The sequence below is a fragment of the Dufourea novaeangliae genome, unplaced genomic scaffold, assembly GCF_001272555.1.
Source record: "Dufourea novaeangliae isolate 0120121106 unplaced genomic scaffold, ASM127255v1 scaffold163, whole genome shotgun sequence".
Taxonomy (NCBI): domain Eukaryota; kingdom Metazoa; phylum Arthropoda; class Insecta; order Hymenoptera; family Halictidae; genus Dufourea; species Dufourea novaeangliae.
This window is the reverse complement of record NW_015374034.1, coordinates 129507-154365: the sequence shown is the minus strand read 5'-3', so window position 1 is coordinate 154365 and position 24859 is coordinate 129507. Positions and strand designations below refer to the sequence as shown.

At 35.8% G+C, this 24859-nt stretch overlaps 8 protein-coding genes across 8 annotated transcripts; 4 read left to right on the top strand and 4 right to left on the bottom strand.

Annotated features, from left to right (window-relative positions):
* The first annotated feature begins 64 nt into the window (after window positions 1-64).
* Window positions 65-1394, top strand: LOC107189480 (ubiquinone biosynthesis O-methyltransferase, mitochondrial). The gene is made up of 4 exons (XM_015578017.1): window positions 65-362; window positions 448-940; window positions 1014-1194; window positions 1276-1394. Exons 1-4 carry the CDS (start codon window positions 301-303, stop codon window positions 1392-1394), a joined length of 855 nt encoding a protein of 284 aa, XP_015433503.1. The 5' UTR covers window positions 65-300.
* A 300-nt stretch (window positions 1395-1694) lies between these two features.
* Window positions 1695-4591, bottom strand: LOC107189471 (lysosomal aspartic protease). Its single transcript, XM_015578007.1, has 8 exons — window positions 4411-4591; window positions 4032-4279; window positions 3193-3311; window positions 2811-3010; window positions 2607-2729; window positions 2392-2542; window positions 2226-2318; window positions 1695-2132 (listed from the first exon to the last, which is right to left on the bottom strand). Exons 1-8 carry the CDS (start codon window positions 4470-4472, stop codon window positions 1971-1973), a joined length of 1158 nt encoding a protein of 385 aa, XP_015433493.1. The 5' UTR covers window positions 4473-4591; the 3' UTR covers window positions 1695-1970.
* A 1776-nt stretch (window positions 4592-6367) lies between these two features.
* LOC107189476 (dynein light chain 2, cytoplasmic) lies at window positions 6368-9020 on the top strand. The gene is made up of 3 exons (XM_015578011.1): window positions 6368-6540; window positions 7077-7194; window positions 7792-9020. Exons 2-3 carry the CDS (start codon window positions 7087-7089, stop codon window positions 7951-7953), a joined length of 270 nt encoding a protein of 89 aa, XP_015433497.1. The 5' UTR covers window positions 6368-6540; window positions 7077-7086; the 3' UTR covers window positions 7954-9020.
* Window positions 9021-10459: 1439 nt separating this feature from the next.
* On the top strand, window positions 10460-13577 carry LOC107189499 (intraflagellar transport protein 81 homolog). Its single transcript, XM_015578039.1, has 13 exons — window positions 10460-10564; window positions 10641-10789; window positions 10859-10970; window positions 11058-11174; window positions 11281-11340; window positions 11413-11565; window positions 11908-12186; window positions 12264-12581; window positions 12643-12793; window positions 12854-13002; window positions 13074-13154; window positions 13235-13398; window positions 13481-13577. Exons 1-13 carry the CDS (start codon window positions 10460-10462, stop codon window positions 13575-13577), a joined length of 1935 nt encoding a protein of 644 aa, XP_015433525.1.
* Window positions 13578-15238: 1661 nt separating this feature from the next.
* LOC107189488 (lysoplasmalogenase-like protein TMEM86A) lies at window positions 15239-19059 on the bottom strand. The gene is made up of 6 exons (XM_015578027.1): window positions 18936-19059; window positions 17384-17547; window positions 16515-16708; window positions 16268-16383; window positions 15674-15784; window positions 15239-15593 (listed from the first exon to the last, which is right to left on the bottom strand). Exons 1-6 carry the CDS (start codon window positions 18954-18956, stop codon window positions 15474-15476), a joined length of 726 nt encoding a protein of 241 aa, XP_015433513.1. The 5' UTR covers window positions 18957-19059; the 3' UTR covers window positions 15239-15473.
* A 600-nt stretch (window positions 19060-19659) lies between these two features.
* On the bottom strand, window positions 19660-20371 carry LOC107189481 (ejaculatory bulb-specific protein 3-like). The gene is made up of 2 exons (XM_015578018.1): window positions 20140-20371; window positions 19660-19949 (listed from the first exon to the last, which is right to left on the bottom strand). The coding sequence occupies exons 1-2, from the start codon at window positions 20327-20329 to the stop codon at window positions 19780-19782; spliced, it is 360 nt and encodes a 119-aa protein (XP_015433504.1). The 5' UTR covers window positions 20330-20371; the 3' UTR covers window positions 19660-19779.
* A 979-nt stretch (window positions 20372-21350) lies between these two features.
* LOC107189455 (stomatin-like protein 2, mitochondrial) lies at window positions 21351-23029 on the top strand. The gene is made up of 8 exons (XM_015577990.1): window positions 21351-21532; window positions 21628-21735; window positions 21867-22014; window positions 22082-22145; window positions 22178-22248; window positions 22322-22477; window positions 22541-22785; window positions 22850-23029. Exons 1-8 carry the CDS (start codon window positions 21458-21460, stop codon window positions 23027-23029), a joined length of 1047 nt encoding a protein of 348 aa, XP_015433476.1. The 5' UTR covers window positions 21351-21457.
* An 84-nt stretch (window positions 23030-23113) lies between these two features.
* LOC107189454 (protein KRTCAP2 homolog) lies at window positions 23114-23978 on the bottom strand. The gene is made up of 3 exons (XM_015577989.1): window positions 23975-23978; window positions 23542-23760; window positions 23114-23471 (listed from the first exon to the last, which is right to left on the bottom strand). The coding sequence occupies exons 1-3, from the start codon at window positions 23976-23978 to the stop codon at window positions 23296-23298; spliced, it is 399 nt and encodes a 132-aa protein (XP_015433475.1). The 3' UTR covers window positions 23114-23295.
* Window positions 23979-24859: the final 881 nt, after the last annotated feature.

The following is a 24859-nucleotide window of genomic DNA, read 5'->3' as shown; positions in this document are numbered from 1 at the left end:
TGTAAGTGGCGAAGTTTGAAAAACGTGCACAAAATATTTAAATTAATTCTTATAGGGTCGATAAACTTATCTGAAATTGTGAATTAGGAGATTCTTATCAATCGGTAGATTAATCGCAATAAGATCGATCGATGACACTATTTTTGTGCTCTTTATTGATTTAATGAACATTTGTGTTTACCCTTGATGCGATACGTCGTTCATCGGTTAATCACGTGTCATTTGTTTCTGTATATACAATTTCAAGGACATCATAATATATATTTGCTAAATTTTTTATACTAATTTAACGATTTAATCATGAAGATCTTAAAGTTTCTACCTTCCCGATCTATAAGCACAGGAAATCCTTTTCGGAACAGGTACCTAACCTATAAGCTTCAAATTCACTTGGTAATTCAAACAAAGAAATTATAAAACTGTATAGCTGTCCATTCCTTGTTTTAGGTTAACTGAACAGGTTGAACATTCAACCAAATCTTCTATAGTCAAAAAATCGACTGTTGATGTTACGACAGTAGAGCATCATTCTAAATTAAGTAATCAGTGGTGGGACGTGAATGGAGAATTGTGTGCTCTGCATTCATTAAACCCACTTAGAGTACAATTCGTTCGGGATGGTTTAGCAAATACTGGGATGCAGGTGGAAACCCCATATTTACCTTTAGAGGGAACTAAAATCTTAGATGTTGGGTGCGGCGGAGGACTGTTGTCTGAACCTTTAGCTAGAATAGGAGCAGAAGTAACTGGGATTGATGCGTCTTCAGAATTGATAAAGACTGCTAAACAGCATGCATCTTTAGATTTAAATTTAGATGGAAGGTTGAACTATGTTCAGGCAGTTATGGAAGATTACTATGCAAAGAACAAAGAGAGATACGATGCTGTGGTAGCCTCTGAAGTTTTGGAGCATGTAAACAACAAAGAGTTATTTTTAAAGGTGTTTTATGTTCATATGTTTGCCAAGGATAGACTGCGTAGATTTGTTTTAAAAATATATTCTCCTGTTGTAGTATTGTGTAGACACTTTGATACCTGGTGGTTCGATATTTCTTACAACATTGAATAAGACTCTGCCTTCATGGCTTGGAGGCATAATTGCTGCTGAACACGTTTTAAAATTGGTACCAACGGGCACTCATGACTGGAACAAATTTATCACTCCAGCCGAAATTCAGCGTTTATTAGAGACATGTAAAATGTTTATTACTAATAACCACACCTGTCATTTTTACTAGGAATTTATATTGTTGATAAGCATGTCATAATTTGTAGGTGGTTGTAAAACAAAATTGATCCACGGAATGTTTTACAACCCTTTAAAGAACGAATGGTTCTGGACGTCATCTACAGCGATAAATTATGCAGTTCACGCAGTGAAGAAACGAGAATAGTAAATAAAGCAAGTATTTCTTTGATGTTTGTACTTTAATTTTGAATTTCATATGGTATATCTAGTTAGTTTGTGAAATTAATTTATTTGGTACTACTGTACAAGGCTGTGATTACATATGTAAATTATGAATAAGAGAAACTTATTTTAAAATCTCATATTTATTATCGAACAATATACGGCTAATCAAAAAAGGAACATAAAGAAAGGGATCAGGGGCATGCCTAAAAAAATAAATGAAAAAGATTTTGCTTCTCACTTTCTTTTATTTCTTCTTACGTATATTACATACAAAAGAATGTATATGAAAAAAAAATGATTTATTGCGTTGTTCTTCGTAAATTCTTTGTTCAGTATAGGAATTCATTTTACACCTTTTGCAATTATATGTTTTCCTTTGCTTAGCTCTACATATTCCTATTTTCGATATTATGATACTATACAGTGTGGGTGCAGAAAAATGCAATCTGAGCGAACATAGAAGACAAAGACAATGGTCAAATAGACTAAAATAGGTGTACCGTACGTAATTGGCGGAACGAGTACACGTTGCAGAAGCGTCTGTGAACTATTATATCTATTTAGCTTCGGCGAAACCAATGCGATTGTTTCCCATATCGAATTCAGTGTAATAACGGCCAATGAATACATCTCCCAAAATCCATAGCGGACCATTTGGTTTAGGAATGTCAATTCCCATGAATCCACTCATACAAATTGTCTTTCCTAACTGTGTCACCTGTTTCAAAGATAAAAAGTGTCAACAATGTCGGTTTCTATAAAAACAATTTTTTTTAGTAATCTATTATGTGTAACAAGTATCAGCTTTCACCTTCAAGACATAATCCTCTCCTCGCAGCGGGAAATCGCGACCAGCGAATGTAAATGTAACCGTAGGCAAGGTTGGAATTGAGTTACAGTCAACCTGTGAACGTTAAACGGTTACGTAAGTTTGAATGTTAGATAGAAATGTTGTATATGTTATCGTTTGTAATTACTATGGCTTCTCCAGCTACAATTGGTGTAGCTCCAATCTTTTGATTGATAGCACGGACTTCGTCCACAGGACCAGCGATCAATGAAGTGCCTGTGTCAGCGATTGCCTCGCATCCATTCTCACACACAGTAACATCAGAGCCTACTTTGACTCTGGAATTTGAATTGTAAATCAAATAACATAATCAGAGCATTGGAAATATCTTAAACAACATACTTGTCCATTCTGAACTGCCAGTAACCCTTACGGTCTACAGGAACATAGGATAATTCGCCCACATAATGATTGGGATCCGAACCTCCCAATAACATTTCTCCACCAGAAGGTGCCTTGGGGTCTCTGGTTTTGTAAATGTGTATGATTTATTATGTGTCATTACCACAAAAGAAAATATTGTAGATTGTTAAGTGAACCTTATACCTGTTCAAGTAGAAACTGAAAACCGGTTCAGGCACCAATCCTTGTTTGACCATATTATAAAACACTGGCGTTACACCATCTACAGAGATCGTGGAATAAGCCATTCCCATGATACCATCGAACTTGGCAGCGATAAAAGCTAAACCAGGTTCACTCAATGCCTCGGCAAATGTCTGATCCATAACGTTCATTCCGGCGATCTGTAAACAGATACGACCATTAATGTAAATACAACACAATGTGCAAGTAAATGCGTTTTGGAGAAACAAGAAAAATAACACGTTGCACGAGTAAGATTATTTTTATCAGTGTTAGACGGAATACACGGGAATGTAAGTTGACGCGAAGAATTGACGAAGACTCCGTTCATGCTTTAACTTACATCTATGGTATCAGTAGATAAGAAACCAGAGAGGCTTCCAGTGCCATAACGAATGGCGAATTCGGTACCGTTCTTCTTGTAAGTGGACGACTTTCTGCTATCATATTTGTGGTGCATTACTGAAAACAAAAAGAGTATAAACATAGTTATTACTTGAAGCAGTTGAAAATTTGATCTTTCTACAGTTCTCTGTTCCTATTAACACAGCTAATGGTATCAATAGAATAAAAACGATAGCATATGTTCATATACAATGCTATTTGTTTAATTTCTCAATTTTGTAATTGTCTAAAGAAAGCAGAGAATACTATAGACAGGAATTAAAGTAATATTATTACTGATTATAAGATTATTATGTATATAAGTTCAATATATATGCTGCATTGTCTGTAATTAAAGCTACCATTTTACAGACTATCAGTCACACGATGGAAATAATACGTTATCGTGTAGCAAAGGTCATTTGTATCTAGAAAAATGAAGGATCATATGTATTGAAAACAAATACCTATATATCTCTTGGTGAAATGGAATTATAAAAGTATCATAATGGCATAGTTTCAAGCATAAAAAAGCAAAAATTCAACTGACTATATGTAAATATTTATAGAAATCTCTGATCAAAAAGAAACTTTGTTTTCATGGTATATCCAACTTAATTAGTTTAAAAGGATTTTTAATATAATACAAATTTTCCATGATTTAAGAATACTGTTGCATAAGATTCTAGTTTTGTCTTATCTATCCTTTCATTAGTCCTCGAAGTTCTGGATATATACAACAGTTTTACAGTTAAACCTTCACAATACCATCCTCATCTTGCAATAAAATATACTTACGGCAGGCAATGTTGGTCAAATGGCACTTCTTAGATGGAACCCAAAGGTTCGAGGAACCAGTGTCGAAAATTACTTTGAATTCTTGCGGTGGAGTACCGATATGGATCACTCCATAATATTGAGCATCAAGGTAGTTGGAAAGAGGCTCTGGTGTAGCACCCGTTCCTCGCACCATACGCACTTGAGCTAGTTCTGTATCAAGCTCCCTGAATTGTTTTCTAACACTGTCTATTTTATGCAACTGAATCCTAACAGTAAAAGAAACAAAATTCTGACGTGAGTCATCAACGATTAGAGCGATTGAATCTCCCAAAGATTCCAAGATAAAAATGAAACATTGTACAGAATGACCGTTCTCTTTGTTTTGAATGTCACTTACCTGACCAAATTTGTATTACCTAGCGCTAATAAAGCGCACAAGCAAACTAGGAGACGAAACATTTTCTACAAACTTTCTGATTCCCTTTAGGCAATGAAACTTTACAAGACGCCTTTTTTGGGAAATAATCCTCCTGTCAGAAACTTCGTATTCTACGCAGCCAGAACACTGACAAATTCACTCTCAAATCTTCGCTTAATAAAGGCAACCGTGAACCGTTAACGTTCACTGCGCATGCGTAATTCAAGCCGACATACTCGCACGAATCCGTTAAAAATAATAGGTACCAAAAATTATTCAATTTATTTACGTTATTTCATTATCATTAAATTGAAGAACTGTTACTATTATTTTGTTATAGAAGAAGTAGAAGTACATATTATAAGGCTTTCATTATATTATTATAGTATTTATACTTTGGTAATAATTCAATAGTTTCTTTAGTAATTGAAAGAAAGTAACTACGGCACTGCCGTTATATCAGCTGATAAAACAATGTATGCATACACATGTTTTTAAACGGATGAGTAAATTTTGTGGTTGTGTTGAATAATTATTCATGATAGCGCCATTTTTTAATGGATTTAATTATTAAGTTCAGACGGTGCAGACACAATTATGCGGTCAAAAAATAATAGAATATGAAAATATTTTTTATAATAGACCGAGATATCTGGAAGAAAGTAGAAGATTTTATGTATATGGTAAATACACTTCATTTATATGCAGTACAAGTTACATATCACGAATGGCAATACCATTTGCTTAGAAAAATGTTCATTACCATTACCAATATTGATTTTTAAATCGTCCTGATTTACATTTGTACTTTCATGCGAATTGCCTTTTTGCATGACACGAAGTATCTCTATCCACTGACATTATTTTTACCTTAATAAACAGAAACAGATTTTGCATAATGTACTCGTAACTAGATTGCACATTTTATAAATTTATAGTATATTCAATTATCTACAAGTTGGCGCCGTAAAAGTTTGTATGAATTTTAATCGAATTTCTACCTTATGTGGACCTTGATAGAACTCATAACCGTGTTTTAGTGCAAAGTAAACACGTTTCTGTTTCATAGAAGTAGGCAATATATTGTTAGTCTAATTAAGATTTTAAGTAAAAAATAATTTATATTGTAATTGAAATAATCAGTGGCGCCACTTACGGCAATATGCCTAAGGTACTAGAGAAGTGGTACCATTTTCTTGAATATAGATGACGCCACAACATCTTGTAGGAAACCGTTTTATGTATTAAAAAATGGAAAATTAATTATAAAAATTGTTTCCAACAATGAACAATTCTTTATCAGAGTTCACCGTCGTTTAATGGGAATAATATTAGTTCATAAAAATTTGCTCCTCATTCTATTTCTTAATAAACATTTAAAACTTTAATTATTTAAACGATGAAAGCCAGGGTGGCGCCATCTTGCGACGAAGCATAAAACTAAACGACTAGTAGCTTTGACATTTTCACGTAGCTGGCGCCACAAGTTTTTGACTATTTCAGCGCTTGCATAAAAGAATTAAAAATTAATCAAGAATACCATAATCAGATCATGATTAATATACAATATCCATTCAGAGGAATTCACTAAACCATTCAATATTATTACAAAAAATATTTTAATCAGTGGAGATCATACGTGCATTGATTTTATACCAATAACAAAAGTTTGGTCAGTCAATATGTTGACAATATCATTGCATGTGAACAAGTGGCATGGAATGAAAAAGGAGAATATCAAATTTAAAAAAAAACCGACTGTTCTTTACGGAAACGAGAAACAAAGACAGAACGGTTGAATGTTTTCCTTATCGATTTCTGAAATTCATGTTTACGCGGGTTGCTAGCAGCAAAGCATGCCGGGCTGATAGAAGACCCTGATAGAAGACCCTAATCGCGGGCCAATCAGAATCGAGGATCGCGGCACAGGCACTTCAGTCTTGAACTCGATCGAGGAACAGTCGCTGCCGGTTTGAGCGAACGAAAATTTTTGGTGTATAAAATCAGTTCCCATAGAACAAGAACAGTAACAAGCGTGCGTAACCGTCTCGGTTGAACAGAACGATCATTTCCCTCTGTGTCCGCTGGCGAGAGTGTCAATCCCGAAAGGTATGTCCAGTGTTATTCCATTCGAAATTGTATTTTTCATTCTCGACCGGGAACCAGGCAGCTTTATACGTCAAGTCCGTTTTTCGTTTCCGTAATTTCTCTTCTACCATAGAAAAAGCTATTCTCAATTATACCTTCACTGATCGTGGCTCGATCCCAGTGATCGCGTGCGTCCCGATTATTATTCTTATTGTCGCGACGTATCGACAAAACATCATCCTCTCCCGCGTTTCGCCTCCGTCGTCGTTCTCCTTATCGCCTGGTTTCATATCGCGCCTATTAACCTGAACCGATTTATGTTTTTTTTTCGGCTCTCTGTGCATTGTTATGCCGGCACATGACGTCTACGCTACTGTCAAAATTGCACGCATTCCTCCATCCAGGTTTTAAAATTCATTGAATATTTTTCTCTTGTCAAATGTATCTTCTCTCTCGATCGGGTGACCGTTTCACGGAGTAACGGTCACGATGTTTTCGTGAAATTGTATTCCCAGGAATGTGAAAGTATTATCTGACTGGTCTCTTGTGGCTTTCAGACCTACAAAAATGTCTGACCGAAAGGCTGTAATCAAGAATGCTGACATGTCCGAGGAGATGCAGCAGGATGCTGTTGACTGTGCAACTCAGGCCCTTGAAAAATACAACATTGAAAAGGTATGCTATTGGTTGTGTCTCTGATGCTGCAGATGTGTATGATTTCAAATGGTGTACACAGATCTGTAGTATTTCGAAGTATTATGTAAAGCAGATTCAACAGAGCATAATGCAGTAAATTTTCGATTAATGACCGAAACTTCGGACCACTTTGGGTCGGACCACATTTATCGTGGAGGTAGAATTTCGGGCCTTTGTATTTTGCCGCCAGCCGACGACACGATTAAAAGCCTGCGTATTGGTGTCACAGCGTTTATGCAACGATGAAATTTTTTTATTTTTGATTATTAATGAAAATATTATTAACATATTAATGGGTTTTTCGGATTAAAATGATACCAAATACGATATAATTTCGATCGTATTTTCTTTTATTATCGCTTATAAAAAATTGCAAATTATGTAGTGTTTAGTTTTACTTTAATTGAAAAAATCTCAATGATATTTTAGTAAAATTTTCATGTCTCGCTAGTACAGAGGTTCTTAATCCTTTTTTTTTCCCCAAAAGCATTTAACATAAAGATCTTTCTAAACAATTTTCGAGAATATACTGTAGTGTTGTATTACATGTATATGACATTGTTTGTTTTCTTTCAGGATATTGCAGCGTTTATTAAAAAAGAATTCGACAAAAAATACAATCCAACGTGGCATTGCATCGTAGGACGTAACTTTGGAAGCTACGTGACGCATGAAACTAGACATTTTATCTATTTCTACCTGGGACAGGTAGCCATCCTTCTCTTCAAGAGCGGATAAACTGAATTCTTAATTCTATGTTTACCATCCTTTCTTCCTCCCTTCACACACGCTACACGGAATACCTTAAATCACGTCGCCGTCTGTAAGAGAAATTACATTTTGTATACAATGGAAATTTGTTTTACAAGCGAAAAAAACATGCTCCCAGTAAAAGAGTAAAAAAAAGTATATATATATATACACTCATTGGTACTATTGACTTGCTGTTTTACTTATCTCGGGAGATAAGACAATGACAAAAAGAAGAAAAAAAAGAAACTTGTGTAGAGAAATACAAAGAGATACGGGGGAGGTAATTAGCTGAACGAAAAGAGGGGGGAAAAACCAATTTGACATACAATCTTACATGTTAAGATGTATCGTGTATGCCAGAAAGTTTGTTGTGTTCTTGTTTTATATTAGGTATATATAATATGATGCGAGGTTGAGTTCAAAACTGGCGATTATTAAAATTTAATAAATTTTTAGTGTTCGCAACACTTAGTGCACCTGAGTATATGTAAAAGTTTCATACAAATTGCATGTATGGTTTTTATTGTCTTACGATGTTCGAGGAAAGAAAAAAAACAAACAACGCTGTATTCGATTGTCGTCAATAATGAATGTAAGCCAAAATAATGGATTGCATACAAACGTTATTTAATATGTGACTTTGTAAATCTTTCCCTTTGTTCTGTAATGCTGTACAACAGATTCGTTGACTCTCGAATTCACGTAAGTTCTGACATACTTGCTAGTTTTAAATGATCGGTGGCTAAGGGAAGCTTAATGTTATATCGGCGCGTCGTGTTAATCTGCATCCGAGCATAATATAGTAACTATTTAAATGAAGTAATGAAGTTTGAACACGACGTCGCGTAATATCGAGATCGAGTCATTGTCGTAGTTTTGCAGTCTTTTACAATTATGCACAGAACTTTGCAATCGTATTACCTTAAGGCGATCTACACTTAGGGAGACCATTTTAATTCTTTTATTTGTCTTTTATCTTTTTAAATTTCGGAGAATTTCTATGTATTCAGCCCATAAATTTAAATTCTATCTCCTTTATGTAACATCTAATACCCCAATACTTACGGTACTTATATATATATATATATATGATAAACATAGATTATACATATATGTATATATATTATAATATTTATATATAGTGCAATCTTCAAATGATTTTTCATGCAGTATTTGATTATCACAACGTTGCTATATTGTTCAAATTTTAGACTGATTATTAAACATCGTCACAAAGTATGACTTGCATGGTTCTTTTTACAAGACTTCACAAGCCATTTTTATAACACGATATTCTAAGAGTTATCAAACAGTAAAAAAAAAGGGGTTGTCTGTAAAACGTATGAAGTACACCTAGAACAGCGGAACAGAGAGAGAGATAGGCGAACGAAAACCGTAACACGATTCTCTAACTATCCCAAGTAAACGTATTTTCCAGTCGACATAACTTCGGTGTACTCTCCTTCATCTGTTAACGCACACACGCGAATAGAAAATGTTGTTCTAGTGGCATCTATTAAACGATAAGAAGAAGGAAAAAACAAGTAAATCGAAAACTGACACTGTTTAGGGTTGAGGTTTGTTAAATAGTAAAATTATTTACTCTGTTGTATTCTATCGAGAAGTTAGCTCGCTTCGAACGAGTCTCAATTTTCATATCGAAATTGCGTATTAAAATTTGTGATGCTAATATATTAACATGTGATGATGACATAAAGAAAGAAACGAAGAACAACACAATTTTCATGTGTGGAATAAAACTTTCATGTCCGAGCATATACGGAGAGGCTTACAGTTTTATAACGTTCTTAAATCGTACGTTAAGTTTGAGGAATACATATGAAAAATATAATATACAGTAAGGTCTCGATGAGTGCGACGTACTTTATTATTATTATGTTTTAGCTCCTCATAAATTTACTTTTTTACTCGAAGCCGAGCCTTTGCTTAGCTACTGTCTACTCGGTTTTGATTGGTTCCACATTGAGACTCCCCCAGTGGTGGGAATAACGCCGTTGCACGTGTCGCGTTCATCGAGGGTATCACTGTATATAGATTTTAAGTTTGAAACAGATTATTCGTTACGCCAGAACAATATTTAATAATTCTCCAAAATTTAATGTACGATTTAGATACCCTACCGCTTAGAATCATTTTTATTGATTATTTTATTCCGTATTGTAAAAACCAATAAGGTGCATCGAATCGTTACGCGTAGCTGAAAAATTAAATGACCTTTTCGAAATCTTTTCTGAGGGGGTCGTAACCTGATCAACGAGCAATTTCGCTTGAAAGGTCATATCGAGCAGGTGAAAAGTCCTCGAATATTCTCGCACGTGGACTATTTTAGAGGGAAAATTTACAATACGGCGTAATCTCGTTGCCAGGACAACGAATCACGATAACAAAGAATGCATTTCGTTCCATTCGAATGATAGTCGTTGTCTCTGTGCACCTCGAGGAGAAGATCGCATAGATCAACGGGGCAATCATGAAGGAAAATATGAAGTTCATTGTGACGGAGGTGAACAGGCTGTTAGGCCGTAATTACAATATGATTTATTTTAATTCTCTGACTCCCGAGGAACTGTTGCAAGTAAGCGTCAGTAATGCCAAGTACAGACACCTTAATTCAATATTTCTTTTTTTTTATCGATGGTTATTTATTGCAGGTATTGAGAGAGGTATTGATCAAGATACAGGATCAAAACGACACAAATGTAGACTCGCGAAACGAAACGCCTGAAGAGATGGCTGTTTATATTTTATCCGTTCTTCGAGTGCTTAATTATCAGCCACAGACGGATCCTGTGAGCTTTAGGTATAATTATAATTTTTTTCTCTTTTTTTTTTTGGAACATTTACTTTAATCTCTATTTTTTTTGTATAGACAAGGTCTAATTCGAGGTGATCCTGAAACTATCCATCCCATCTTGACCTGGCTTCTGTCCCATGTGGACATTGTTCGGAAGAGGGCCTATTTGTCTCGTTTTCTAGTAAAGGTACATAAACTGTATGTACACATGTGTGCTAGGCTGCCTTGCTCCTCGAAGTCGTTTACAGCGAGTGATTTCATTATCGTTAATTAGGTAGAGGTTCCTGATGAATATTTGAGCGATCCGGAGGTCTCCTCTTTGTACGAGCAATATACAGCGTTGATCGATCGATTCAAGTCCGTTCACAAGGAAAGCGAAATAGGGAAAAGGGTAAAAAACAAGAATTAACGTGTCAATATTTATCTGTATAGCCTCTGCAGTTATACTCAGACTCCCATTTTTTGTTTTTTAAATTTGTCTATTTCGTTGGTCTCAGAATTTCGAAAATGCTAGCGAACTCACGGCCGATCTGAAGACAATGGAAAAAGAAAAAGAGGTACGAAATATCGAAGTGAGCTCCTGCTACACCTTGCTCGTAGAATTAATTTCTCCGTCGATTTTTAATTAGGCGGTCACGATACGCATAGAGAAAATGAAGGCTAAAGCGGAAACAGGGATTCATTTGCTCGAGGCAGCTAGAGCATTGCGCCTGGAACGAGACAAGGAACGTGATTTAGCGTTGCAAGAAGAACAGGAACATGAAATTCTATCCAGATTACAGGTAATAAGTAAACTGCGGGATTTTATGCATTTATAACGTATCCAATTCTCTGACATTCACTGTAATAAGTGAATACAGTGATCCCTCGATGAATGCGACACGAGCAATGGCGTTATCCCCACTACTGGGAGAGTCCCCATGTGGAACCAATTAAAACAGAGTAAATGGAAGCCAAGCAAAGGTTCAGCTTCGAATAAAAAACAAATTTATAAGGGACTCAAATGCATCGAAGTGGGCTCGAATGCGTCGCTCTCATCGAGAACTGAGTGTAACGTCTTTGGAGTTTCAAGAACATGCAGACCGTCTGTTTCTGCATTTTTTAACCGATCGTTGGTGCTTCAGATCGCCCGCCAACGGTTGGAACGAGAGCTAGAAACGTTGAAGAAAGACGAGAACGAAGTTACACCGCAGAGCTTGGTACAACAGCTGTCCGAAGCGATGACCGTACAAACGATAGTCGCCAATGAGAAGCTACCGGCTGAATTGAACGCGAAGAAGAATCGTTTGAAGGCTTTGAACGCGGTCAGACAAAGTTCCTATTTGGGTCCGGAACAGATCACGGCAATGAGAAATAAATTGGACGGGATAGCGAAGGAGATTCAAGATTTAATGGAGATTAAGGTAAAGCTTGATCGGGAACGATACAATTAACCCCGGCTGTACATATTTTTGTAAAAATATATCGGGGATTCGTTCAGATTTCGAGGAGTAACATCGATAAAATGGAACCATTCCGGCAACAAGCAGCTGCTGTTGCGAATATGAAACGGAACGTCTTGGACAGATTAGAGAAAACGGAAAGTTCTTTGCAAGAGCTGCGATTGAGATTAGAGGAGAAGCGTGAACTGTCGAAAATGATGGTGGAATATGCCGCGCCCAAAGGGGATGAATTGAAAAAGTACGTTAACCGGTTGAAAACTAGGAGCACTCTTTACAAGCATTGCAAGGGCGAGCTGGCGTGGTTGAACGCAGAAAATAGTGTGCTTTATCGTACCACTGCTATTCTGGAAAATCAGGTATTCTTCGATTTTCGGTATGGTCCTGTATCAGTTGACTATAGCTGTTTTGTTCTCATAGTTGAACCAGTGTAACCAAACGAAGGAAATGTTGGAAATAGTTAAGAAAAGCACGACAGCTAATCTTACGGAAGAGAATCCATCATCGATGAATCTTCGGTTATCTAGAGATATTACCGATCGTCGTGGGAAATTAGTTCCGTTAATAAAGGGTATGTAACGCGAGCACGTGTTGCGAACGATCCATATTCAGTAGTTTAAATATATTGTAGAGGTGCAACTTTTGCGGGAAAAGTCGCGAGAGTTTGAGCAGAAACACGAGAAGGCTGAAAAAGCCCACAACGATGTGGAGTCGACTATGAACGTCTCGATTAATAGTCTGCAGTCTGAGATAGAAAGTGTAAAGACAGAAATTGCAAAGGTATATTTAGGTTTACGTATTCTCTCGTATAGAATATTGTTTTCTAATTTATTGTAAAATTTTGTGAATAGTGTATTGAAGAAAAGGAAAGACTGGAGAGACATGTGACTAGAATGAAAACCACACAAGCGAGAATAAAGCATGATACAGAGGTGGTTACATTTGATTACATGTTTATAGTTCGTAATAAAAAAAAGTTGTTTATAATAATATTAATTGTACTGTTGTATAGGATCCAAACGTTCCTGATCCTGGCGCAAAAATAAAGGAGGAATTGAATTCCGATATACGGACCGAAGAAAGCAAAATAAAAAGTTCTACATTAGAGAAAGAAGAATTAATGAAAACTAGTGCAGTTCAAGAGAAACAAATGCGAATGTGGAATGACATTTTGTTGTGTGTATAATTAATTACCATTCACATTAAGAGTTTAAAGTATTTTCTGGGAGTAGCAGTGTGGATTTTTTTATTATTACAGGATCTTTAAATCGAAAATAAAATGCGCGGAGCAGAGCAAGCAGTCGAATGGTATCGTGGTGCGGCAAGGAGGCGCTGAAACCTTGGTTCTACAGTAACGATTATCATTTTCTACGTTCTCGATTGGTCAAAGTGAAATAAAACACTAAGTAGAATTAACAAAACTTTAATTGTTCGTAAAATGTAGCTGAAATTTACATATCTTTTCCATCAATAATTTTAGAATGTAGATTACAGAAGTTTGAAAGACACATCGATATAGATTTACAATACGTGTACTTTACAATGATTAACATTTTTCGCACGATTTACATTGTTTTCCAGTGAATCACTTACAAAAATAGTGGATTAAAAAATGACTATTATTGATTAACGTTTCTGGAAGTTCACTTAGAGACTAGTTCTAGTAGACTTTATTAGTTGAAGAAAGGAGATCCGGAGGATACGTACTAGATTGTTTTGTATCACATATCACTGAATGTTTTATTTTCGAAATACATGCACTGTAAATGTGTTTCTCGCTATTATGCTATTACTTGTACATATACTTGTTCCATATTAAAATACTTTAAATATAATCCGTTTACAGTGTGTGTGTGGAACGCTAGAGCTGGAAAGTAATGAAATCGAAACTACAGCCGGAAAACAAATAAATGCTATCTTTGTCGTTTAGTTTCGATCTAGACAACACGTATGTGTTTTAATAACTTTATTTTAATCTCACTAACGTAGTCAGGATACTTTTAACACCTTTCCAAGTGAATTAATTCAGTTGGATGATATGTCATCGAAATGTATCTCTGTACTATAGTTATCTACAAGTCAATCGCTACAGTTACTAGATCTTAAAATACAAAATACATTTCTCGAAAGAAAACTGCGGGTTTTCTTTGGGTCTATACAAAAAAATAGGTTCGTCTAAAAAATAATATTACTTCTGTTGTCTGAGTCCTGTGTACCACTTGGTGCAAATCGTTAAAGATACATATACAATAGAATAAATGCATCGCTATATTGTTCGATACTTTTATCGATAAATGCAACGGTAAAATAAGAGTCTACGTAGTCCGAATAAACGTTATCTGTTCGAGAAACTAAACTACGAGGATCATTACAAAAGTTTTCCTATCTCTCTTAACATTGTACAACACGAGAGAAAACAACGTCAAAATATCTAAAATCACAATCTATCATTCATGCCGGTTCTATCTATATATACTCGACTAACATTCAACTATTAACCGATCAGATACTACATTACGTTCTTCCTACTATACAAAAAGTGAGATTTGGTTCGTAGTGTGCACTGTAATCCAACAAATGTAATATACACACACAATGTTCTCACAGTTGACAATAATTTTTTTTTCTGTCGACGAATTTATCTGAATGCGTTATCTTTTTGTTTTGGTCCAGGCATATTGAACCGTTGTATCACCGCAGCTCAGCAAGATAAGGAATCGGGAAAACAAAACGTTCCCAAACGTGAGAGTACGATGTTTCGCATTGGCGAGAACACCGAGTGTAGCACGTGGCAATTAAAGTGTGAAAATATTTCTATGATTTTCAGAACACCTTAATCACTATTGACGACTACTATAGAAGTATCTATCTAGTTATATTCACAGCATTGTAAAGGTATCTTATTTCTTTGTTCGACGTCGTCACCGAATGTGACCGAAGAAGGAAACGAATAACACTTGGTCGAAAGTTCCGAAGTGACGTCTCTCCTATATATACAAGGTGCAATGAATCGTCCTGTAGTTACGGGGGATACAAACTCTTGCCTTAGGAAGGTGGCAGTGTTAAACGACTTCAGTTTCTCGGCCACCGTGAATCATTGTACCTATTTAGTATGATAAATTACGCTACAGTAGGTACGAGCTAAGGTTCGTTTTAGATATTTCTTTCATTCTTGATCACCATCTAATTATTTTGAGAGGCATAAGAGTCGATCGTTTGATTCCTATGTACAGTCTATTGATAAAAGACTTTCAACCCTTTACCAGGACCGGCTCGTTTCTATTGTTGTTAACGCTGTTGTTATTTTTAGGGCCTACAGCGCTCAGAGCGATTCCCAGCTGAGCTGCGTAGTACGTCAGCATGATCGAGACCTGAAAAAAAAAATTCGATAGATATCAACAACAGACTGAAAACGATTTTTCCATATTGTTGGGTGCGTGACTAACTATACCTGAGAGTAAGGCAACGGAGAGTAGAAGTAGTGGAAGCCGAGCAACGTATCGGATATGAGGAAACATATACTGCCGATGCCGCTGCATAATTTAGTCCACGTCCATAACTCCTGGTAAAGGAAATCATTTATTCAATGCATCAGTCGAAGCAATTATCATAAATCGAACCGTTATTGTCTTTCTAGGTCAGCATGCTCCAAACTCATCTAATGGATATCCCCGGAATACTGGGATTTCATTTCGTTACAATAGGCACCCTCGCGAGCAAACTCGGCTTCCGTTAGGAAAAAATGTAAGGGAAAGATCTTCTATCACTTGGCATAAATTTCAGTAATTCCCGATAGCAAGTGGCCCTTCCCCTACGTCACTTTTTCCCCTAGCGGATGCCGAAGGTGTCCTTTCAACTTGCTTCTGATTTATACAAAATTCGCCTAAATTGTTATCTATTTATAAACTGACATGGTACATTTTTCAAGCCACTTTAACAAAAAGGTCATGGAGTAGATCGTATTTTACATGGAACAACAGGTTTAGACGATTCATGGCGTTCGGAAATCATAAAACACTACGATAGAACCTTCTTTTAAGCATACCTTGTAAAATTGTATTCTCGATATTGCTCTCCATGCCATGGTGGTCAATAACATGGTGTAAACTGGAACGCCAATGACCAGAACACCGTTCAGGCCAGGCATCAGAGCGTATATGACTGTAAGACAAAGTTATAATTGAAGCTAACCAGACGATTTTTTAGGTAACCAACGAATTTTCGGTCGTGTTCGAGTTTGAAGAGCGAGAAATCATTGGTCGAGGAAAGATTCGTTCGGTATGGAGCCTCACCTAGGGAACACATCGCGTATAAAATTGTACCTAGCATTATGTTCAGTGGTATAAAACCGAACGCACTGATGTACATGATCTGAGCAAGAGCAAACATACACATTCCCGCCGTGAAACAACTCGGCCAAACTAGCAGTGCATCTCCTATGCAACTGAATATCAGTCCAGTTAATATACGCCTGGAGAAGGTGTATCTGAAAGAAAGAAAAACAAAATAACTAAAGTACAGATGATTTCGTGCGAGCATCTGTTTCTGGTCCAAATTTCGCCGCAAAGAATAGGATACGATGCTTTAGTCACGGTTAAATTTAAAGTATGCGCTACGAGCGAAGAAGCAGCGAAACGGAAGAGTCTAGCTTACACTTACATTTTCAGGTAACTTTTTTTTTATATCGACACGTTACTTTACCAAGTCAGAACTTTCGATATTTTTTATCGTTATAACGATATTGTTGCATAAGATTTTTCTTTTTGAGACTTTTCTACTGTTCCATAAGAATACAATCTTTGAATTGCGTGAAGATCGTTATTTTATTAAGAAACCCCGAAAATGCGTGTTTTACGGGATTGGAGGGATAAAAACAGCGACCTGAAAATAAGCTTGTAAGCACGCTATCAACGTATGATAATGTCCAGGCTGGCATCTACAATGGAGCTCATGGAAATGTAACACAGCCTCGATTAACTCGCTAGTTCCGGCCCGCTGAACGTTTGCTCATTAGAGGTGTGATCCGTTAACGCGTGCATCGTGTGACGTGTCGTAGAAATAAAAAAGACGCAGAAGCATTGAGTGTTAAAGAACCAGTTAAATCTTCTTTAGCGTCCTCTGTTTGTTATGATCAGCGCATGCAAAATTCTGTTGCACTTACTCCTGTGACAAACTAATTCCATGAAGGAGAACAAAGACGATAAGGCTTATGATTGGCAAACACTTGAAACCGGCCGTCAGTAGGGACGGCTGCTCTGCTAGTAATATAAAATACACAGACACGCTTTTAAAGAACGGGACTAGTTTTAGGCCAACACTTTTTAACTGCAACAGAGAAAAAAAACAAGAAATTGGATTTCTGTTAGCGGTACATGATGATACATTCTAGGGACGACATTAACGGAATGTTCCATCTTTCGTTATTAGTTTGTGATTTTCGTGATAGGTAATGATAGTTTCAATGAATTACACAAACGGCTATAAATATTATGACGAATTATCACACATTTTTTTTATTTACGTACATGGTACATATAACGAACACGTCTAGCGGATTCTAAAGAATTCAACTTCCAGAATTTTTGTTCCCATGCGGGGCCACTGGTCAGTGATTTTAAGAGAAGAAGAGAATAAACAAATACAAAAGATAAGATAGCACGGCTGTATATTATCACAACTTCAGAGCACACAGTGCTTTGTTAACCATTACCTTGTTGTATCCTTCTGCAATCATAATATTTGTTCTGACTCAAAATTTGAGAAAGATATGCAATCAGTGCAGGAAATGAATATATATGTTTTCCATTGTATGCAAACAGTTGGAATTATGATACATCATATAGTTAACTGACTCTTCATATATCCACTGTTGTTTTATATCAAAACACCAGTAATATAAATTTTAATAATTTACAGCTGCACTGAGGAAACTATAAATCTTTTTGTACCATCTTTTGTCCTGTGAGTATGGAACACAAAGCTCTTGTTTGCTGTATTGGAATGAATTGATTCTCAAGGTCTAATTATATTTCTTACGTCAAAAGAATATACATTTCAGTAAATCACTGTACGTGTATATATACGTCCATAGTGAATTAAACAATTATTGGAAGATGCAGCAAGTTAGTCAAGGTAGACATTCAATTATTACCTGAATTAATTCAGAATAAATTTAATTACAGCAACAACGATCGATAACTTATTGACTTAATAGTTTACAAAATACTGATTCTTTGCAGCCAAAATATCAACGTCGAACTTGTTATCGGTATATCATTAACATAATAAACAAAACGAAAAAGAATCTATTTTTCGTTTAATCGTTCGTACGTCAGAGGCGAACGCCGAAACAATACGATTCGCAATACTACCAACATTACTTATTAACAGTCCATAAACAAAAAAGAAAGTGAGCAATGCTGCGCGCAGAGAAAAGGAATGACAGCCGTCGTTCAAAACAAAGAAAACAGCTGTTTGACAGTGGGGCGACTTGTCCTTTTTTTTTTTTTTTTTTTTTGACATTTCCGTTTTTTTTCATCCACAGTTTGACGAAACAGGAGGCAAATTGTTCGATGTCCTGGTAACAGGGAACAGGAAAATGTGCAGCAGAAGTATATCGAGATGCAAATAATAATGAAAACATGTAAATGCAACAAGGGTAATTGACAAGAATGACATGAGCAGAAGGATCGATAAGAAGAAATATTGCTCACCACTTGTGTAGGCGATGACATTTTAGATTAAGTCGTAACTTTTCCAGTGAATAATGTCACGCACCCACATCCACGATATTTTCCACTGTACTGTCAATTGCTGTACTATTATCACAGTAGGCTGCTCCCCCGACGACTGCATTATTTCTCCCTCGTGAACGACGCTGCATCTTATTGGTTGATCGAACAACGATTGCTGGCACCGACCAATGAGCGTGAACCTCTTTTGTTTTGACGTAAAGATTTATGTGCTCTTAAATTCATTAGTCTTGGTTTTCGAATTGCATACTGTAATTTTATGCAATTTTATGTACCTGCTCTAACATCGCGTTGCATTTCAGGTATAATTGGATCGCCGTGTGGCGTCGAATACCCTATTACATGATTACACAAGAACAAAAATGAACATTGTTCGTAAATTTTGCACATTGCACGCTGCAAAATCGTGCGAACATGCTGCTGACCGAATAAAATATTGTTGCACTCGAAGGACAAAAGACCAGGAGCTTCATTTTGATTTTTTTGAATTGGGTGGCTGTGTGCTGTCTGTATTATCGACGTTGTTCAGGTTGTACAATATCACGAAATAAATTGTTTTATTCCTAGGTTTAACAATCATGAAGGTAGCTACTAACGAGCAGAAGAATGCGACAAACCAAATTGGAAGAAAGATTGCGAACTTCCGTTGGATGGAATTTTTAAAATAATTGAAACTTTTGAATGATTCTTTTGCGATGTTTTTATATTTCACAATGTTACAGAATCGAACATGGTACCATCCGGGTCTAGCACACTAATTAACGTTTAATCGTTTACTACTACTAAACACAAAATCCATGGAATCTCATGCACTTCTCTTATTCGGTTTCTTCGCATTGATCACCATCCGTTCTATAAAAGCAGTCCATTTATCGGGCTGATTCTTATTGTACCAATCTGCCATCACATCAAACGTATTCTTCTGTTTCTCAGTACACTTCTTACATTGCGTTGCGACCGCCTCAGGTAGATTTGCTAAGAAAAGAAAAGTAACAAAGATAATTTATCTTTAATTAAATCAAATATGAACTGGTGCAGCTTATGAACAAAGTGTGAAAATTGTTGTTAATAGCTGGTAGCAACGGTTTAGTGGAGTATTACGGTACCAAATATACTCTAAAAATGTCCGTCCGATGACTTTCGGTCGATAAAACTTTGAATTTACCTTTAAAGAATACAGCATCCGCCGTGACACACGGCGCCGTATCCATGAAGCATTTATAGTACTGCTCTCTCAAACGTTCGTTTGACAAAATCTCGTTTATGTCGATGTCATCGTATTTATCGTCGTATAATTCTTCAGCATGTGCCCACGCCAACAAACAGAAAGATAATAGCACAATGTAGTAACGCATGATTTTGTTCCCGCGGAGCTTTTCAAACGATTGATCCGATAGGATCTGGGAAACTGTAAGACGGATCCGACACATCGGGTAATTTATATGTTTTGGCACAATGTTACAATATTATATAACTGAGTACATGTTTAATTAAAAGAAAGAAAAAAAGTGCTCCTAGCAGTAATGATGATACAGGATTATTCGCTTACATATGCAGACGTCTCAATGACAGTTGTCAGAGAATCTTACAATTTCCAGTAGTGTCCCATGGACGAGATTTAAACTACATAAGTCTAAATAAACTACATCTTGTAATAACTACTGAATGACAAACGATATGGGATTTAGTAATTGTAATGTGTTTCTCGCAATTATGGAGGTGAGGGATATCGTTTTAAGAGCATAGCGAATTATGGACCCTAGTTAAAATCGTTTTGAAAGAATTGTAACGAATACTGAAGCATTTGAAAGTCATAAATAGACTATGGATGTTAAAACGGTATCCACCCTGCTAACCGTCAGGATAATTTTTGACGATGGATAAGATCTATAAGATCCAATTTATTGTATGTTTACAGCTTTATAATGACTTCATATGTATATATATCATCCATCATAGTGACGGATAACAGGAAAATTTGCATAAAATTATATATTTTCATTTATGCATGCAATAAGAAACCAATTACTATCGAATCTGAGAACAAGAAATTAAATCGTGACAATGATATGTTGAAGAAAATCTGGGGCGTCATGTAACAAGTAATTATACTCTGTGTACGAGAACTGATATAAAAAATTTCTATTTTAATGTCTTAAGACATTGACTGTAATTACAGCTCAAAACTCGACTAAACGATCATTTGCGCGCGAAATCAGATTCAAACATTTTCAAAGTATACATATTTGAATGATTATTATGCAGAAAGAATGAAACAATACGTTTCTTCGAGAAGAACGTTTCGTTTCGTTTTTTCGGCGATTTAAACGTACATATAGTTTGGGAACTTTTCACCCGTTACTGTCAATGCGTTCTTTCAGAGTTATTCTTCACGGCGAGAACGTGGTTGTATTTATCTGCAGTTCAAACAGGTCGAATTAACCTGTTCCAGCCGTCAAAAGGAGTTCGTCCCTGTCAGTGGAATGTTGTTGCAACAATATAGAGGCGGAATGAATTGTAGATTCAAGTTGCTCGCTCGTAATTTTGGAATTGTTAAGGTAATTACGGTACACTCGAAAATACGATGAATCGTAACCTATCATTTTTGATACATGTATTTTTCATATGGTGATAATTCCTTTCAAATCATTAGGCAGCCCATGGCATCGAACATGCTGCCCCTAACGTGTCGATTACAACTGCTAGACACAAGTCTTTTACACCTCTAAATACTGTCATAATGTTTGTGCCCCAGCAAGAGGTTCGTTGGTTTATTAAACAATCTTCAGATCCTTCTCAATGCAGTACAGTAGAGCTTCGTTTATCTCGACTGAGAATCAAATGTACTTATAGTCAAGCTTTTCAAAAAGTGACAAGGTAATGGTTTTTCAGGCATGGATTGTTGAAAGAATGGGAAAATTTCACAAGATACTAGAGCCAGGTATCAATATACTCTTGCCGATAGTTGATAGGATCAAATATGTTCAGTGTCTGAAAGAAATAGCTATAGAAATACCACAACAAGGTGCAGTGACTACAGGTACGTACTATAGATCATGTGTTCAATGCTAATGAATCAATATTAATTCTGATCTTCTTCTCTGTAGATAATGTTACAATAAATATTGATGGAGTATTATATTTAAGAGTAAATGATCCATACCGGGCATCGTATGGTGTTGAAGATCCAGAATTTGTCTTAATGTCTGTATTGTTGAGAGTATCAATAAAGCAAGTGAAGCTTGGGGTATTACTTGTCTTCGTTACGAAATACGTAAGACAAGAGAAAGTAACACTATCGATTTCTTTCAGTAGAGTTGAAATATTTCACTACCTTTTTTCATTAGGTGACATAAGATTGCCGCAAAGAGTACAAGAAGCGATGCAGATGCAAGTAGAAGCGGAACGAAAAAAACGAGCTGCAATTTTGGAGTCGGAAGGTGTTAGGGAAGCGGATATAAATATTGCGGAAGGAAAACGTTTGGCGCAGATTTTAGCGTCAGGTAGATGCTGTTTCTCGTATAGTTAAAAGCTAACAATTAACTAATGTGAGTTTAACATTGTAGAGGCTGCAAAGCAAGAAGAAATAAACAAAGCATCTGGTGCAGCAACAGCTTTGGTGGCTGTGGCTGAAGCACGTGCTAAAAGTTTGAAAGCTGTGGCAAGTGCTCTTAATTTAACAGATGCCAAGAATGCAGCTGCACTTAGTATAGCTGAGCAGTATGTCAAAGCATTCAATAAACTGGCAAAAAATAGTAATACTTTAATATTACCCAGTAATGTAGCTGATGTTTCTTCCTTGGTGACGCAAGTAAGTTGCTTGCTTTATATAAATTATGTTATATGCAGCATATTAAACAATATAACAATTACAGGCACTCACAATCTATAAACAAGTTATGTCTCAGTCTAACATCGATGAGAGTCAGATAAAAGCGAGTGCTAATTCTGCACATAATACAGATAATTCAGACGAAGCTTTTGAATATTTCAGTGATAAGGAGGAGGCACAAAAGCACATAGAGAGTGGAAAACACAATCCGCACATGTTGTAAAAAATTTGTACACAATGTGAATACATATGAACTTTTCTTATCTATCTATGTGTGTGTATTGGTGCATGTTCAACTCGTATGAAAAAGTACTCAAGCTCATTTAATCAATTTTAAGAAAAGTATACAATAATTACAAACATTTGGTAACAAAGTGCTTGAATTCCATATAATAGTACGTAATTTAAAATAGGTACAAAATCATCCATTGAAATCTCTTTCATGCATAATGCTGCAATGAAAAAGTTACATTAAATGGCATAGTTCCTTTATTTTCTCTTTTTTGTATGCACAGCCACTGGTACGGGCACTGGTAAAGAGTAAGTTTCTTGGGAGATTCGATTTACATAATACAATGCAACCATGGAAAACAAAAAGCAAGTTGTGGTTGCAACACGATGTACCAATCCTGATGCTATTAGGCTAATGATTAAGGAGAACATAACTGGAAAAGAAAGAAATTTTTGAATTACTTCATCTCTTCGTACGTGTCACTACTACAGAATCTATTGTACCTTCAGGAATTAACTTCTGCTGAAACGATTTTCCAAATACTGTAGTTTCTAAATTTCCTATAGCAGTTAATACGCATATAAATAAGATGGACCCAATATATCCTCCCAATATGGTGTACAGTTGCGATGATGCCAGCCAGGATTTATACATTTGCATTCCAGAGAATACGAGAACTGTCAGAATCGACGATAACACGAACGATACTCCGCTGCTAACAGCTGAAAAATAATAAGAAGGTACAAGAAGTTATACAAGAAAACAAAGGTAATATATTTGATTCGATGCAAACGTTATTCTAATGAAAGATAAATTGAAACCACCAACAATTCTGCATTAGTATGGTTATGTTTCGCTTATTAGCGTTTTGATAACATTTAATATTTCCGTAACTTGTAAACTTCCACTGCTTTATAAATCGTTGGATCTACGTACCCATTTTCGCAAAATATTTATATATAACGCTTTTGAAATTCAAATTGATTCCAGAATCTTTCTTTCAATTTCTACCACGCTGGCCGGTACTCATACCAACATTGATATTCGCATTTTTGCATTATAAATACAAATGTTCCTTGATTTAGATTATTAGTGTCAATTTGCTAATATAAAATTGCGTAGTTACGAACGTATGTACGTAATATACTTTGTTGCATATATGTTTAAAACTATATACATTTGTGGTAATCAACAGAAATAATGTATATTTTTTATCTTCATCTATGCATATATATATCGAACAGTACAGTGCTTTTTTTACTAATGTCAGAGTGATTGTTGCATCTACATTTTGTATAATTGTATGTGCATATAATTGTTGACTGTGACATTTATAATTAATATTTAATTTTAGTAAGTAAATTCATTTGTAAATGTGGTCGTAACACCCGTGGCGTCATCTTTGGGAAAATGTTTGAACTATTAGCCAATTAATTTTCTACTTTTGTGATTACAGTTTCAGAAAAAATTAAATATTAATTATAAACGGAGGTTACTGTTCAATAATATCAGTACAGAAGATTTTAGTGTAGTTTCAATTCGTTAATGAATATTTAATTTTTCAAACTTGGCCGCTGTTTTGCACAGTGACGCCATCTACTGCCGCGAAAGCAATACTAATTGGTTAGCAGCTTGAGCGTTTTGCCGTAGACGGCGCCACATATTTTTTCTACTTTTATATATATTATCCACGTTGACACCCAAATTTTCGTTACATACTCAATATTCAAAATTTATGACAGAATATAAATAACCTCGTTCTTACGTTCGATCATTGATAAAATATACCCTAGATGGAGTAAACGGCAGAGAATATATATG

Excerpts from the sequence above, each read along its gene's own strand:
- LOC107189480 (XM_015578017.1), top strand. The coding sequence starts at position 301 with ATGAAGATCTTAAAGTTTCTACCTTCCCGATCTATAAGCACAGGAAAT. Across the intron at positions 363-447 it reads GGAAATCCTTTTCGGAACAG|GTTAACTGAACAGGTTGAAC; the intron begins GTACCTAACCTA and ends TCCTTGTTTTAG. Across the intron at positions 1,195-1,275 it reads TCAGCGTTTATTAGAGACAT|GTGGTTGTAAAACAAAATTG; the intron begins GTAAAATGTTTA and ends CATAATTTGTAG.
- LOC107189471 (XM_015578007.1), bottom strand. The coding sequence starts at position 4,472 with ATGTTTCGTCTCCTAGTTTGCTTGTGCGCTTTATTAGCGCTAGGTAAT. Across the intron at positions 4,280-4,410 it reads GGTAATACAAATTTGGTCAG|GATTCAGTTGCATAAAATAG; the intron begins GTAAGTGACATT and ends TTTTACTGTTAG. Across the intron at positions 2,319-2,391 it reads TTGTAGCTGGAGAAGCCATA|GTTGACTGTAACTCAATTCC; the intron begins GTAATTACAAAC and ends TAACGTTCACAG.
- LOC107189476 (XM_015578011.1), top strand. The coding sequence starts at position 7,087 with ATGTCTGACCGAAAGGCTGTAATCAAGAATGCTGACATGTCCGAGGAG. Across the intron at positions 7,195-7,791 it reads AAAAATACAACATTGAAAAG|GATATTGCAGCGTTTATTAA; the intron begins GTATGCTATTGG and ends GTTTTCTTTCAG.
- LOC107189499 (XM_015578039.1), top strand. The coding sequence starts at position 10,460 with ATGAAGGAAAATATGAAGTTCATTGTGACGGAGGTGAACAGGCTGTTA. Across the intron at positions 11,566-11,907 it reads AAATTCTATCCAGATTACAG|ATCGCCCGCCAACGGTTGGA; the intron begins GTAATAAGTAAA and ends TTGGTGCTTCAG. Across the intron at positions 13,155-13,234 it reads GAATAAAGCATGATACAGAG|GATCCAAACGTTCCTGATCC; the intron begins GTGGTTACATTT and ends ACTGTTGTATAG.
- LOC107189488 (XM_015578027.1), bottom strand. The coding sequence starts at position 18,956 with ATGTCATCGCCTACACAAGTG. Across the intron at positions 17,548-18,935 it reads TGTCATCGCCTACACAAGTG|TTAAAAAGTGTTGGCCTAAA; the intron begins GTGAGCAATATT and ends TCTCTGTTGCAG. Across the intron at positions 16,709-17,383 it reads GGAATTAGTTTGTCACAGGA|ATACACCTTCTCCAGGCGTA; the intron begins GTAAGTGCAACA and ends TCTTTCTTTCAG.
- LOC107189481 (XM_015578018.1), bottom strand. The coding sequence starts at position 20,329 with ATGCGTTACTACATTGTGCTATTATCTTTCTGTTTGTTGGCGTGGGCA. Across the intron at positions 19,950-20,139 it reads GGATGCTGTATTCTTTAAAG|CAAATCTACCTGAGGCGGTC; the intron begins GTAAATTCAAAG and ends TTCTTTTCTTAG.
- LOC107189455 (XM_015577990.1), top strand. The coding sequence starts at position 21,458 with ATGTTGTTGCAACAATATAGAGGCGGAATGAATTGTAGATTCAAGTTG. Across the intron at positions 22,478-22,540 it reads GGCGCAGATTTTAGCGTCAG|AGGCTGCAAAGCAAGAAGAA; the intron begins GTAGATGCTGTT and ends TTAACATTGTAG. Across the intron at positions 22,786-22,849 it reads TTTCTTCCTTGGTGACGCAA|GCACTCACAATCTATAAACA; the intron begins GTAAGTTGCTTG and ends TAACAATTACAG.
- LOC107189454 (XM_015577989.1), bottom strand. Across the intron at positions 23,472-23,541 it reads GCAGAAGTTAATTCCTGAAG|TTATGTTCTCCTTAATCATT; the intron begins GTACAATAGATT and ends TTTCTTTTCCAG.